Source organism: Dromaius novaehollandiae, chromosome 5, assembly GCF_036370855.1.
Source record: "Dromaius novaehollandiae isolate bDroNov1 chromosome 5, bDroNov1.hap1, whole genome shotgun sequence".
Taxonomy (NCBI): domain Eukaryota; kingdom Metazoa; phylum Chordata; class Aves; order Casuariiformes; family Dromaiidae; genus Dromaius; species Dromaius novaehollandiae.
Genome location: NC_088102.1, coordinates 18,270,575 through 18,286,638, shown reverse-complemented (window position 1 = coordinate 18,286,638; position 16,064 = coordinate 18,270,575). Strand labels below are relative to the sequence as shown.

Below are 16,064 nucleotides of genomic sequence, written 5' to 3'. Positions count from 1 at the left end.
TATTTAAGGGTTGACAACAGTAGAATTTTAAATTTTGAAGGGTCAACATCATCTGAACTAGCTTAATCTCATAGGTCTGTGAAGCAGCACTAGAAATGCTGCCTAAACATGCACTCCATTCACCTTGCCTTAGTCTTGGCTAAAATCCAAAGACAAGGAGGAAAGCATATGGAGGGAAAAAGAAACAGTTAATTAAAGGCCAGATTCTGAGCATCTCTAGCTCTTTGAGGTCATTACAGTCATGTCTAGGGAATATGTTGAATTTCATGGAAAGTTTATATTTTGTTTGCTGCCAGCATCTAAATTTAGTTGACCCCTCAGAGCCGCATGAGCTTTCCCTTCACTATGTCAACTGCATCAACCAGCAGTTTTCTAGGCATAGGTTAAAGAGCAGGCTGCCACTTGTATAAGGAGAGTTACAGCAGAAATATCAACATGGCCCGACCATCTGGAAGAACTGTAGCTGGCTCAGGCAGCATGTCTCCTGATGGTCCCAACCAGGTTGTCACACAGTCACCGACACACCAGTTACTTCTTTTATCAGTTGGAGCCCCTAGGCTTGAAGGCCCTTAGTAAGGTACAAACTGGTACTGACTGAGACAACATGATTGCACTGGGACACTAACGACTGTACCTGGAATGAAGCTCAGAAAATTCCAAACTGAAACATTCCTGGTGAGGATCCAGCTGTTCCCAGTTTACAGAAAGATGCACGGCTGAACTCAAGCCTAACAATATTCAGAGACCCAGTATCCAAATGGATCAGCTTTGCTGATCCTAGCCTTCATCTAGATACCAAAAAGAAGACAGATTTACTGGGGCACGTCAGGACGCAGCAGTCCTCTGCTTAGCATGGAGGATGCCAGGCTGCTCTGCCATCCCGCATGAGGTAGGTTTGGTGGTGTGTTTGCACAGTTCCCATAGCCAGCACAGGGCAATGGGTCCTGGCTGGGCTGTTGCCAGGCTGTGTGGGATGGTCTGACGATCGCTGTGGAGCAGATGCAGTGAAGGCAAGAACGGGGGTTGGGAAGCGACACTGGAAGCACTGGTGTTCTGTGTGAAGGCATTATAAACATGGGAAAAGGAGGCCTGCGGTCATGGCTGAAGAGGGAGAACAAAAAGAAGTTTGTGTTTTCTTTCCTGAGGCCTGGGGCTGGGCGGCAGAGAGATTCCCTTAATTCATCAGCGTATAATTTTGTTACACATATTTGGAACTATATGGGTCAAATGATCTAATTTCATTTCCCATATTCATGTTGTTGAAGGAATGATATGTCTCCTCAGGGTACACTGAAACACTACCCATATATTCCTGTTGTAAATACATGAGTATAATATTGAGGTGCCTCCTAAGGACTGGAAAGCTGGTGTTTCCTCCCAACCTTCATTTATTTGAACTGACTGCTGAGTTCTGTGTGATCCTATTCATTTTCTATGGAGGGAATTAGCTCATGTTCCATCAGAGTAAACACTATATTTACCAGTAATTGTACTTTAACTCTGGAATTCTTAATATTTAACAGATTTTGTATAAATCTGTCTGGAGGAAGCAGAGGTGAAGATTTGTCACTGGATCTACCTGTTGACACTGAAATGTCTAAAAGGAAAATTGCACTGCATTTCATTGAAATGCAGTGTAGTTGTCCCTGAAAGTCCTCACAGTCCCCGAGAGCACAATAAAGACCATTTGGAGATTGATTCAGCTGCTAATATACAGCTATTAGTGCCATCCCATACATCCTGGTGGGATCTGCAATACATTTGGGTGGGACTGAGGACACTAACAGCATCCTGTGCTTTTCCAAAGCAGCAGCTGAAGACCAGACAGGACATGTCAGAGGGCACTAGATGGCTTCAGTTAGCAGATAATTGGGCTGTCAGTGCCTGCAGTAACTGGATGGACTGGAATTTTATATCTTTTGGCTTTCGCCATTAGGTGGAAGCCACAATAGCAGTTTTAGAAGGAGGTAGAGATGATCTAAACCACTAGCAACTATCAGTTTGAATGGAAAAAGAGCTTTTAAGGACTGTGCCTCGCAGGCTGCAGCCTTTTTCTGGCTGACAAAGATAGAGATCTGAGAGCAATGCCAGCATCTTTTCAAAGTGCCTCATGGTGCAGACACTGTGCCTTGTAAAGGCAAAAAACTTGCAGATACCTGGGCTGCTGCTTTTCACTGAGGTCCTTCCAGTACTTAACTTTAATCACTTAAAAAGTGCAAAGTGCAAGTCTAGCATCAACCACTTAGTAATAGCTTGTCCTGTCCCTTTACTGCGCTCTCCCTTGAACACTGTTTAAAAGCAATGTCCATAACATCAATATTTAACAAGGAGGCTTGTTCCTTCTCACAAGGAAAGGATTGCTGTACATGTGGGTTAAATCACAGTGCCTAGACAGCTGATAATAATGAAAGCATCTTTCAAGATGAGGCACTTGATTGCTACTTTAAAGCTTACTGGTGAAAGGAATGTGTAATCTCTTTTTTTATTGCATTTGAAATGAAATAGCTTGTTTAAATATTAGTCATCTGGATTTATATAGCTCATTTTTAGAACTGCATTAGCACCTGGCAATCCAGCCTGAGTAAGCATCAGGCTACCCCAGTCGTAGGCCCTAGACTCACCATTTGATTTCTCTTTCCTCCTTTGCAACATGTGACAGAGTTTTCCCAATATAATTTCCTTCCCACTTCACAGTAGACACATCAGTACACTCACACCAGCTGCCTGACGGCAGACAGAAAGCCTCCCGCGGCCCGGCAAGGGGAAAGCAGCACCACAGCCGCTTTTCTCCTGCCTTTGCAGTTCAGCAGCAGGGCTTGTCCCAGTGCTAACGCCGCTCTGCCACTTCCCGTGTGAGCAAGAGCAGTTCCCTCAGGGCCAACAGAGCAGCCCAGGTGCAAGAAAACAGAGCTGCAGTGTATTTCATTTTCTGAATATTAGAGGAAGACCATGGGAGTTTTCAATATTATTGTCCATAATATTTTCCCGAATGTTGAAGGAGATGTTTCTGCTGTTAAAAACCTTGATCTCTGCTTTCTGAGCTGTCCTTACAGTTCCTTTCTCAAGTGTTTCCAACCACTGTTTTTTCTGCCTTTGTCTTAAACTCCTGTAGTGTGGCACAAATACAAAGTGCACTCCTGGCAGAAGACATGCTGCAAAATTCTGCCTGTCCTCTGCCAATTTCAAAACTCTGCAGAAACCTTCCTCATGTCTGCTGCACATCTAGGGATGGAGCTGATAAACAGCCAAATGATGCTACCTAATGATTTCATTTCTCCTGGTGGAATTGCTGAGAAGGATGATAGATATACTTTGCAACAGTGTTCCCAGGGGAGTTTATCTAAGCAGGGAGAAGAATTAATAGGCAGCCTTTTAGGGAAAGGCAAATTTGTGGAAATATAAAAGTGGTAAGGAGATTTCCTGAGAAACAGAACACCTGGGAACTGAATGTGTCTGAGCAGAGTTCAGCCAGCGCGCGTGCCGCCGGCGAGGCTGATTGCACTGCTGAGGGGCTCTGCCTACGTGTCCACTGTCACAACTACGCGAGGCGATGCTCCGCAGCCCCGAAAGGATCCATGCATTAGGAAGCACGTAAATAAGGAAACTGGAGATCTGCTAGTCCAACCTTTAGCTCAGAGCAGGACCAGACTGGTTGCCAACACCAGACTGGGACAGCTGTGACTTTGTCTAGCTGCATCTTGAAGCCCTCGAAGGGCAGAGACCTTGCAGCCTCTCCAGGCAGCCTTGCCTATGCTGCCCTCCCCTCCCCAGGGCAATTCAGCTCGGGCAAGTCAATATGCACCCAGGGCAAGAGGGGAGCACGCAGAGGTAGCCAACAGGAAAGATGGGCTCAGGTTGTGCCTGAACGGGTGCCTGATGGGGGGCTGCATAGCTGGAAATCAGGAAGAATTGGACAATCTGAATATGGCTAGGAGCACTGTCTCTTATCTGGTACATACACTAGTAAGAAAACCGCTTGCTTTCCATTGACTCTTAATATGCCCTTGAATTTTGTTACAGTTTTAAGCAAATTAAAACAGTGAACTTGAATGACCACTATAGTAAATCAGTATAAGCTCCAACGCCTTGAAGAGGGCCAAAACTGCAGGTTTGTCTAGGCAAAGTGTTTGACTTTTTGCCTACTTACAAATTAATTTGTCTTGGACCACATGGACATCCAAGCTGCATACCCTGCTAAACAGGAGGTCATGTAAATCAAGGGGAAGCATAGCACCGTCTGCGTGGGTGAATGAGAGTGGTAAGAAAGCATTTCCGAGGGCTAGGACGTTACTGAATCATTTAAAGCCAAGGAATCATATATAATATAATGAAAGGAGGGAATTTCTCTGGCTTTCCTCCAACAGCCAAGCATTATTCATTGATCACAAAGCAGATTTCCATCTCTTCTGAGAACATTTCTTCCATTTGCTAAGTGGAAAATGACAAATGAGCTAACTGTGCCCTCTCCCACATTCTTTCTCCTTCCATCTGTCCAGGCGTCCCCATCACTTCACCCTCCCTCAGCACACCGCAGCCGTACCAGCGTCTACTTACTTGGGACCACTAGCAACCTCGGGGGTGGCGGAGGCGGAGGAGGCGGTGGTAACGGCGGAGGTGGTCTACACTGGCAAATTTGCTGGCAGCTCTCTGTGACTTTCTCTGCTACAGGCTTGGAACATGACTTCTGGGGCTCACCCTGAGTGACCTGTGAAGAAACAAGTCATTGTGTGAGCAGCAGAACCAGGGAAGACTGATTTTCCATAAACATGTTTCTTGGACTTGAGTTCCTGAGTGGCACCTCCGACACCCAATGCGAACTGAGCTCACACCACAGCCTGTTCCTCAGCGAGGCCCCTAAAAGTGTTTCTTCCCTACATGGTCTCATTTTTTTTTTCTTCTACTTCACACAGTATCTTCAAGACTTCTTTCTCTCTGTCAAATTTGGTTGAAATTGGCCAGCTGGTTTCAGAGTTATTATGTGGTAGGGAGAAGGCGGGTACTGGCAGACAATATGATTACGTAAACTTTCTTTCCTTAGAAAACCCATCTAACAGCATGCATTATTCACAGGGTTGCTGCAGCGAGCTGAAGAGAGCTAATAAAGATTACAAGACATTTAGGGCCAGGATTACGTTCATTTTCCCTATGGCAGAATGCAAAGCCAGCCAAGATCTCTCCTCTGTATTGTCAGCCTGTCTTTGGTGTTCAGAGACCACTTTGGCGAGTGCTTCACTGCCTACTAGGGCAAGAGGCCACATTCTGCTCATCTGAGGACCACATAAATGATATGGTCAAAATGGAAATGCCAGAGACTATGACTTGTAGCATCTCTAGCATGCAGTGTAGGTTAGTAATAAAGCTGAAGAAAAGGCATTGAAAAACCCGAGAGTAGGTGTCACTGAGCAACGGACAAAGATTTAGCCAGTGCTGGTCATGACAAGCAGCATCTATTAACAGCGTATTTTCCTTACCATCAATAATATTTACATGACTAGGGATTGAAGGAATATTCAGTAACTGTAAAATTTCTAATCTTATGCTATGAAATGGAGTAAGCTGAAAAGGAAAAGGAAATTCGGTGAATGTTGTGGGAGCTTCTAATTGGTATTAACTTCAGAGGTCTCTAAGCCAGCTCTTTCTGAATGAACTCAGACTCATACAGAAAATACAGGATACTATTTTTAGGATACAAAGCCTAAAAGATTAAGAAATGCATTATCTAACAAGCATTTTGAATTTAGGATTAGGAGACCACTCGAGACAGACCCATTTCTGACTACGGCTAAGGGAATTTAAGCAAGGATTCAGCTGTTGTCTTGAACAGGGATAGTCTGATGCATTTTGGTCTTAGGAGGGTTACTGTCCTAATAGTTTCAGTCTCTCACATCTTTTTCTTTAATTAGCTCTTATCCCTAATAAGACAAGCTGGTTGTTCCAAAAAGGATGTGCTTATGGCAGCCTTTCTGACCTGTTTTAGGTAGGCCTCTTCCACCTCCCTGCCTATGCCCAAGGCTGCCTATGGTCACCTCCTCCCCCTCCTCTCTTCTGCCGAAGCTCTTTCCCCAGCATCTTTGGCCCTCTTCCCCTTCCAGCCTGAGGTATGCAAAGTCCATCTCCTTTTCCCTTTCCCACCTCAACCTCCCAGCCTACAGTATGGCCAGCAAGCTCCTCCCTGTTGCACAGCCCACAGCTTGGGACCAAGGGTGCCATGCTGCCACTTGGCTGTAGGAAAGTTGCACACATTCGATTCATGTATTTCTGGCCAGAGAGAGAGACATGGCTAATTAAAACAACATCACCGCACGAAGGACACCTTCACATGCGTAGCGAGTTTCTAAACGCAGAAAGATGCATTACCCTGGCCCTGGGGAAATGGAGGTAGGGCTTTGATGATTAACTATTATAGGGAGGGAAGAAAGGAATCAAAAAGGGTACGTGCAGCTGAGTTGGAAGAAAGGCTTGGCACAGCCCAAGTCAGAAGACTCAGTTCTTTAAACAGCTTGTCCAAATCTATTACCAAACATAGAGAAAAACAAATTCAGCACAAGTGATTTCCAACTTTCCCCTTTACCATCAGGTAACAGTAAGAGGATGGTTAAAGACCATTGCAGACAGCTTCCCAGAACTTGCACAAACTCTCTGAATGCTTTAAGGAATCAAAGTGACTTGGTTTTATAATCCTTCATGGCTGGTAATAAATCTGTCTACTAAGGAGGGGGTTTTCTTTGAAGTAAGTGATCACAATCAGCAGAATATCTATCCTCCATACCATTTTAGCTCTTCCACCACTATTAATGTAATATGTTATTGTGCTACCGATTCTTTCAGCAGGAGCCCCTCAGCTTCAGTGCCAGCTCCGGGCACTGGCAGTGACAGTCACCTGGGGTATCTCGTGGGTCAGACTAGTATGATAACATTCACAGTCCTCACGGAGGAAGTAGGGCAATATGTCTCCACTGGCCCCTGGAAGCTAATCAGGAAGCAACTACTAATGCCTAATTATCATACCCTGCCTGGTGCTCCCGTTGTTGAATCCTGCAGATCACTACAATTGCTTGGGAGCCAGGGAAGTGGGAGAGAACAGAGACAGGGAAGAATAACATTGAACAGACTTGGAGCCAACTTCATCTGCAGACCAGAAGCAGCTTTGTGTATATATGCCTGAACACGGTGCCGGTACGGAAAAGCTACATTGACTTATTGCTCTAACTTAATATCAACCAGGACCAAAAGGCTTGCTCTGTCTTTTTTTAGAACTATTGACTGCTTTTAAATCCCTGGAGGCTCTTCTACCTTAGGCTGGTAATAGAATGTCCTCAGAAACTGGTGGATATTTTTCTCAATTACTTTACAAACAAGATTAACCCTATACATGCCCAGCCACTCTCTGCTCGTGCACTTTTTAAATATTATTTCTAAAAGAAGTTGCTTTTTCTCTCAATAGCAGTCTGATCCTTTATCAAGATTCCCATGCTAATTTTGAAAGTCAGGAAAGAGCTGACATTCAATAGAGTAGGCTTTGTCACCTATTTGTTTCCCTACTGTTATTCCTCAGTAAAATGGTTGTTAGAAGATAGTGTAGGGAACACACGTATTACCTGCCCAAGAGGTTGTCTTAGACAGTTAGTTTAAAAGAAGAAAGATGTTGAAGGTTAGTTGAAATCTGGCAGCAGAAGGAAAGACATGAATTGAGGCTGAGGGCCTTGAGGGGTGGAGAGATAGTCAAGGACTGCTGCAAGATTAACTATCAAGATAGTAGCAAGTAGAAGATAGAATTAAGAAAAAGAGAGAGGACATTTGTCTCATTTTCAAGAAAAAAATCCCACTGTTGATGCCTATTAGTCTTCTGAAAGGAAAGAAGGCTGTTACTTGTGTGTTCTAAAGGTAAGCAGAACAAATCACTAGAAGATATGCTTTAGGGAATAATCTTGCTCTGGCAAAGGATGATGAAATAAATTACTCCATGTTTCTTTTCTACTGTCTTCAGTTGAAGGTAAGCTGCCTCTACAGAAGATGGCAGGAGAAAAAAAAGGCGTGTTGACAGAGCCTAATCTTTCTCCGGACAATTCTGCTAATTAGAGTCCAACCTCAAACTTTGCTACTTGCTCGTTTTGCCAGATGTTAACATGGCCCCAGAATGGCTTCAGCAGTACTTTGCAGATAAGGATTAATCAAACACCCGCTGGGCCGCCTGTCAGTTCGAAGCCCCGAGATTGCCTCAGCAAGGCGTCATCTCTGGAGATCTGTGGAACAGGGCTTGTTCCCTAGTTGTTGTTTCTGCGCCGCTCAGTCATTCTTCCAGTTGTTGGAAGTGCAGCGAACATCTGTCTCCTTGGCCTATCTAAAACCTGATTTTTTTTTTGTTTGGCATGAGGCTTTCTTAACACATTCAACAGTGTTAAGAAAATATGAAGAGGGAGAGAGTTGACTTTATGGATTTGTGCATTTGATGTGAACATGTTTTGTAAAAAGGGCAATTGTTTTTTAATATTCATGCAAATGCAAATCTGATCTGCAGATATCCAGGGAAAAGCAAACAAAAAGTGATACTGGTGATTTCCTTTTGTATTCCTTCAGCTGAAGTTCGTATCTGACATATTTCTCTTTAATCCAAGATTTCCTGTAGAAACCGTGGCCTAGTCCTGCTTGGCATAGAGTGGAAGAATAAACCTGCATGTGGTCAGAGCTGTTTAGGATTTCAGTGGAGTCCTATGGGGTTGCGGCAGTCCACAAACATGCTCTACAGTGCAGGATGGATCCAAGAGCTGGGAATAGAGGATTAATACAGTCCCCAGAGGGTGGCCCTCTTGTGACTTTCTGAATCAGGTAAAAGGAGGAAAGCTTGAAAAGAAAAGTACAATTGACTGAAAAAGCACAGAGATCTCTAAAAGCCTGCTGATATGGCAGGAGCTTTGTTTCTTGGAAGCAGTCTACACAGATGAGATCTCAACACTGCTGCTGAAATCCAGAACAGCTCTGCATAATTCACAGTAGAGTTAATCTGGATCTGTGTCTATGAAACCAGAAAAAATGTGACCCCACTATTTATCATGGCACTTGCTGTTTGTTTTTAATTATGTCAAAAGCCTCAGATAGAATCGTCTCTTCCTTCTTGTCATTGTGCTGGCTCCTACACTAATAAAAAGATTGTGTCTTTTTTTTTTTTTTTTTTTAACAAGATAAATGCTTCTCCTCTGATTAGTGCCTGGCTGATTCTCTTAAGTGTCTCAAGGTAGGGCCTGAGGAGGGAATGGAGGGATGTGGGCGGGAAGGCTGTTGCACATGTAAGTCATGGCATGGCAGAATGGGTGAAGAGGAGCTCGGGGAAGAAGAGACATGAGAAAACATGACGGCTGGCATGGATGGAGCAGAGATGGGGGAGCAACATGGTGGGACATTAGTGGATTAGTCAAGGAAAGAATGACTTGGAAGACTTTGAAGATAAAAGCAAAGATTATGACTTAACGTGGAAAAGAGGAGTCAAGGTAGGGATTTAAAGATGAGGGAAATTTGGCCGCAGCAACAGGGAGGGCTGGCATGCCTGTGAGGGTGCCCAGTGCTGGCGATCACTGCCAGAAAGCATGGGCATGAAGAGGGTGACACCATCCCTACAGGGCCTGCAAAAGCAGGGAACTGTGTGGACAGAAAGGAGTGGGCTGATTTGAAAAACACTACAGGAGAAAAGGCAGCCAGGCTTCAATATGGGCTCGCTAGGATATGCCTGGGCTACAGAGATTCATTAGCTGTGTTTAACCATGGCCGTATCTCACTGCAGACACTTGACTAGTCCAGACCTCTCCTTTCCATTTGTATATGCTGCTGGGATTCTTATATACATTCTAGGTTTGGAAGAGGTTGGCAGAGAGCTTGAATATGAGGAGATTTATTGTTTGGTCTTACACAGCACAGTAGGCAACAACACAATTATAGACAAAGAATGAGGCAACAAAACTAAATTATTGCGAGGGAAGGCTTCCACATTTTCCAGAGCCTGTTTCAGTTCTTATAAGTGTACTTATTTTTGAAAAATCAGCTTAGATCACCTGAGTAGTTTGTCGGAAAGATGTTTATGCAAGTTCTTTTTTTTGGCTGCTTGATTGACTGACTGATTACAGGGGAGAGGTTTCAGAAAGCATCTCTTTTTACACACTTGCAATTCCCTTAAAAATATACGGTTACAATTTTAACTCCTACTTAGCTACCTGAATACTTGAGCAGGACAGCAGGAGGGTAGTGCTGGCAGAGCTTTTTATGATGGGGCATTGGCTTAAAGGAAGTCGTTTTTGCTGTATTTCTATTCATTTTAATCTGTAAGAAGCACGAACCCTCCCTGTCGCTCATAGCAAGAGACAAGATGCTAAAACAAACAATGGCTCTGTTTAATCTTTTGGGAGTCACTAAGTTTGGAACAAGGAGTAAAAGACGTGGAGTCTCCACTATGTTTTCGCCAAGCAAGAAACTGCAATTGTTCAGTTTTAAACAGCGCTTGGCTGGCTCATCTATCACTCCTCTGAAGACATATATTATAAATAAACTTTAAAATATCAAAGTGACGCATTTGAGTTCAGCTTTGCTGCCGTTCTGACTCTCCGAACTGGGTGGGCACTTTCCCTCTCAGCGCAGTCATTTCCCTCGGTCCAGCTGCATAAGGGTTGCTGGTCGCCCCACATTACAATCAAGGTCATACCACATAACGGCACGGACAAAAAGCTGATTCAGCCTTTTCCCCAGAAAACCCTCAATTCACAATCGGCATCCGAAACCCATGGCGAAACATTGCCAAAATTAGACTTTCAGAGCTCGGCTCAGCGCACTGCTTGCTCTGTGCATCTTGCCACCTACGGCGAACACGCTTCCACCCCTCTCGCTGCCGGCGCGCGACGGAAAGTCCACTCTCTGCTCGCGGAGACCAAGCCGAAAGGCAAGCTGTGCGCTCGCGGGGCCCGCACCCATGTGTTGAGCACTGGGGCGCCCGGCGCAGCGAGCGCAAGCAGCGCGCCCCGCGCCCGCGGGACCGGCCGCTCCCCGTGCCGGCCGCTTCCGCGGGGCGCCGGCTCCGCGCAGCAGGCGCCGCGGGGCCGAGGCACACCGAGCCCTGCGCGCGGCACACGCGCGCCGCCGCCCCCCGCGCCCCCCGCCGCCCCCGCGCCGCGCGGCCCCGCGGCCGCCCCCGGGGAGCTGCCCGGCTGCGCGCGGCCGCGCGGGGCCCCTCGGCGGCGCGGGCGGGCCCTACCTGGATGGAGCCCCAGAGCGGGTGCAGGGCACAGTGCAGCAGCAGGGAGGGCCAGCAGCAGCGGAGCAGCGCCAGCAGCTCCCGCAGCGGCATCCCTCCTGGGCGGGCGGGCTCCGGGCGACCTGGGGACTGAGCGGAGAGAGCCGGCAGCCGCCGCGTTGGCTCGCACCCATCCCCGGAGCGCGGCTGTCCCAACTTTAATTCTGGAGGGGAGGGAGGGAAAGAGGGAGGGAAAGAGGGAGGGAGGCAGGGAGATGGGCGGGTGGGAAGGAAAAGGGTGGTCGGGAAAACCCAGCGCCCAGCAGGCGCCGGCTCTCCTCAGCGGGAAGACGTGCACCCACCCCCGGCCCTCCCCTCGCCTCGCCGCGCCGCCCTCCCCGGCTCCCCTCCCGGGCGCAGCGGCAGAGGCCGGGATGCTCCGCGCCCGCCGCCGCGGCAGGCGGCCCCCAGCGGGGCGCCCCGGCCGGCGCTCACCCGGGCTCGGAGCCGGCGGCGGGCGGCCGCTCCCTGCCGGGCCGGGCCGGGGGCGCCGGCGGAAAAACTTTGGAGCCGGCCGCGGGGGGAGAGGGGCCGGGGCGCCGGGGGAGGCTGCCAGCGCGGCGCGGGATCGCCGCCGCCGTCGCCGCCGCCGCTGCAGTGATTTTTCAAGCCCACGGAGCGCTTGGCGCTCGGCTCCCCTCGGCTCTCCCTCCCCTGCGGGCTCCTCCCGGCGGCGGGTTTCCTCCGCCCCGGCCTCGCGTGGGTTTTCCCCCCGCGGGGCCGGGCCGGGGCGCCGCGGGCCGGGGCAGCTCCCGCCGCCGGTACCGGCGAGAGAGCGATCCCCGAGGGGTCCGGGGCGGGGGCCGCGTCCCGCCCCGGGGCACCCGCAGCCCCGCGGCTCCCCGGGCGCTTTCCCCCAGCCTGATGCTCGCCCCGTGGTGGGCGCAACTTGTCGGCTCTGTTTCTGGTGGGATGTGACGTTGCTGCTGCTTTGTGGTAACGAAGCACCCTGAAATATTTAGCGGTGCTTGCAGGGAAGTGGATAAAGACTCCCTTATTGTGAAGGCACCGCGCTCTTGCCTCCTTACAAAGAGGAAACGGTGCAGAAAAGCAAAGATGAAGCTGGGTTTGTTTTCAGTGAAGCAGCTAATGAGCAAAACCACTGCACTGTGAATGGTGGCCATTGCTGCCAGTTGGATTTGTTGTATATGGAAACGCTAACACAGATCCTCTGTCTGGTGAGCGGCACAGGGGTCCTATTTTCAGTGCTTTGAATGAAATAAACAAATGGGTTCAAACAAAATGTTGGGCCCAAGCTTTATGTTTCATACTCAGAGATAAATGAGTGTGGGATGCTGATTTTAGTCTGTATCTGTATTTCTGGCACCCGCTCAGCCAAGGTCAGCAAAACTGTTTCATAAAAATCTGCTCAATGAGGCAGGAATGAAAATACGTGAACCCTTCTTCCAAAAAAGTGCTATAATTCTCTTTTCACACCAGCGTTACCCCAGCATAACTCCATTCATTACTCTCCTGACTGGCACTGGTTTAAATGTGAGGGCAATCGCGCCCAGCAACATCTTACAAATGTAAACAACATACTGAAATTTAGCAGAGTTACACCCGAGTTGTACCTGGCCCATTGTGGCTATGCATTTATTTGTAAACCCTGTCATGTGGGTTTGTAAGGGCAGAGTACAGAGAGACAGAGACATTATGACCTTGGATACAGGCAGTAATTGTACAGCAAATATATATTCTGTAATGATGCTGAAAAAGATGAAGTCCTTTTCTGTCAGTCTACTGTGTGACATACAGTGCTTAATATATTGTGCTCGTTCAATTATAGTTTTACTGAGCTGGAGTCACAAGAGACAGCAAAGCTTTTCAGGCTTTCTGGTGATTTCCTGAAGGTATTTCAGCACTTGGTCACAGTACAGAACATAATAAATTGCACCATCTGTATACATAGTTCTTGGTTCCTGACAGAATGAGAGATAAGGCTTTAGGCGTTGCACGCCAAAAAAAAAGCAACACAGATTTCTTTTCTTTCAGTGTTTACAATGACTGAATGTCAAAAGAACTGTAGATTTTCCTGCCATTAGCAGCTGCCCAAGTTCCAGTCTCTAAGCGTTGTCCCTTTGGTTCAAAGAGAGACTGGGGCTTGGAGGATACAGGGCCAAACTCCACTTGCAGTTGCACGGAAGCGGGATATTGTTGTAACGTAAATAAGAGTGGAGTTTGACCCAGGTAATTGGCATCTCTTCTGTTTTGGACTGGTAATGGGCAGCTCCCTTAGGGAAATGCCTGGGCTGCGGATACACTGAATTCGGTCTCCGGCCCTGGCCCCAGTCATGCTGTCCACACGCAGGACTATTTCCCATTAAACTGAATGGCTGAAGAAAGTGCTGAGCGTATGCTCTGTTCTTGTCCACATGGTACCAGTGCTTTTCATTAATTTCATTGACTTCTCTTCTGTAGTTCCTATGGAGAGAAAAATGGGGGTCCAGGAATATTTCCTGCTTATAAGGCTATAGATAGATAGACAGATAGATAGATATACCATATATATATAAATGATATGGTGCTTATAAAACTGCAGGCCCTAAAGCAACGACAGACTTTATGTACTTTTTGCTTAACAGCTTGTTAAATGTTTTGTAGCAGCAGGGTAGGTGCAAGGAAGTACATGATTTTTTCTGTAGCAGTCACACTACAGTACTTGAACGTTGAGATGGACATTGGCAACAGGTTTGATTGCTGAGCGAGAACCAAACTTTCCTGAGCTGTAATCCTACTTCTAACCATGATTCCCTGTGTTACCTTGGACATATTTTTTAAATTATCTGCACCAGTTTTCTCCCCTGTTAAAACAGCATGTCCAGATCTAGCTACTTGAAGGCTGTGGTGTGTTTGGTGGCTGAGGTAGTAAAGGGGTCCTAAATTCCAGGGCGTATTTTGCACATCACAGAAATCAAAAGCAATGCCTGATCCTTCACTCGTGTGAGCAACACAGGCCTAGTTATGGCTCAGTGCTCTGGAGATGAAAAGTGCTTTATAAGTACCAAGTGCCACTGCTCATAAAGAAACCTTAAGCTATTTGAAAGGATTTTTTTTTTTCGGAAAATGACTACACCAGCAATATCATTAGAGCAGTCTCTGAAAAATTTAACACACACATTAACACTCAATAAAATAATGACCATTATTATTCTTCCTTTTTATTTGATTTGATTATCAAAGAGGAGATTAGTTTATCTTATTTGCTCTTTTTGTAACAAATCCTGATAGTAAGAGCAATCATGATTAACACTCCAATACAGTTGACTACTCAGGAAACATTATAAAGACTGCAACACTGATTAGTTGTACAAGCAAACATTATCTGTACTCCTTTAAGTAGCCATAATGGTTATAATGAACTCTAAGAGGCTATTTTGTCGCTATAGACTGAGTTTCCAGTATGTATTCAAGTGTGCAGAGGACCTAGGAGAAGGTTCTATTCCAAGCTGACTTGTCGAACCTTCATTAAAATCAATAGATTTTCACCAGTCTGACTTTAGGTAGAATTTGTTCCTACACCTTCTGATACATTCAAATGGGCTTTTAGCTGGAGTCAGAAGCAAAGGAAGTGAGGGTGACCACTTCTCAAGATGGGGCTCTGTGGTCAGTCAGGCCTTGGAAGAATCCGTTTAAGCCTTTATTGCTAATGACATTTCTGGATGCAAGTCAATAAGCTCAAGAAGAGTCTTAGACCTGGTGAAACACTAGCCAAAACATAAACAGAAAACATTTCAGCACTGTGAATTCAAAGCCTCCTGCTGTCTCTCTCAGTTCTCATTCCTAGTGTTGATCCTAGAATACCATCAACAGACTGGTAAATTCACATTATTGCTTTACTTTGAACATTTGATCATACTGAAAATATTTCTATTGATGTTCTTTTAAAAATATTTTTTATTGCTCCATCTATGTAAAGCAGTGCTTTCAGCATGTGAAAAACAAATTTATTGTCCGTAAATTTGAATTCTCTCCATGGCGAGCCACAACCTGCAGGGGAGTCTTTAGGCATCCACAAACTAATAAAGGTCACAACATTAGCAAAAACAGTGGAGGAATTTGCAGTTCTCCAGACACTATCTTAGGTAATTTTCAGAGAGCGAAGGGTTGGGTTTACTCTTGATGATCCCAAGTATTTTACTCAATACAGAATAACCCTAGGACAATGTAGTTGTGTCTACACATATAAATAACAGACTTGATTTTAGAAGACTTGATCATTCAGTTTTTCCATGATTCCAGTTTAGTGGAAAAAGATTCCCAACCAGAACACATTCTAGAATAAATTGTTAACACACCTTTTTTTAATATTTATATTTATTTTTGATATATTGAATTAAGAGTGAATCAAATACTGGAAGTGGATTTTGAGTTTTAAAGCATTCAGGGCTCTTCAAGTTTTCACCTAGATAAATATGGGCTACTGTCCTATAACTAGAAACCAAAGACAAGGTGTCTTCTTTCCATTAGTATAGATCAGAAATACCTTCACCGAAATCAATGGATCTATGTCAGTTCAAAGGGGGAGCAAAGTAGGAGCAACATAAAAGACTTGATCATGTAGTCTTTAGATTGCGTACCAGCACCTTAAATTATAGGACACTGCCGATCTGTATTCATGACCAGAAATGACCTCTGTTATGACTATACATCACGTAAGCCCGTTCTTGCCTTTTCAGTTTTCTAGCTCTAAAATGCTGCATTCAGTGATAAACACGCCTCCTGCTTACTCACTGTCGGTAGTTTGTCACGATTTGTTTTCTTCAGCAAATGGATTTACTCAGCAGCATCA

At 46.0% G+C, this 16,064-nt stretch overlaps 1 protein-coding gene across 2 annotated transcripts in view; it reads right to left on the bottom strand.

Moving 5' to 3' along the window:
- Positions 1-11,547, bottom strand: part of PRIMA1 (proline rich membrane anchor 1) — a 57,206-nt gene extending 45,659 nt beyond the window's left edge. Inside the window, exons 1-2 of one of the 2 annotated variants that reach the window (XM_026112472.2) lie at positions 11,234-11,547; positions 4,555-4,705 (exon numbers count right to left, since the gene is read on the bottom strand). In XM_026112472.2, the coding sequence (XP_025968257.1) occupies positions 4,555-4,705; positions 11,234-11,326 (244 nt within the window). In that variant the 5' untranslated portion in view covers positions 11,327-11,547. The remainder of the gene's footprint in view (positions 1-4,554; positions 4,706-11,233) is intronic. The other variant, XM_026112465.2, reaches the window with a different exon arrangement.
- Between the last annotated feature and the right edge of the window lie 4,517 nt (positions 11,548-16,064).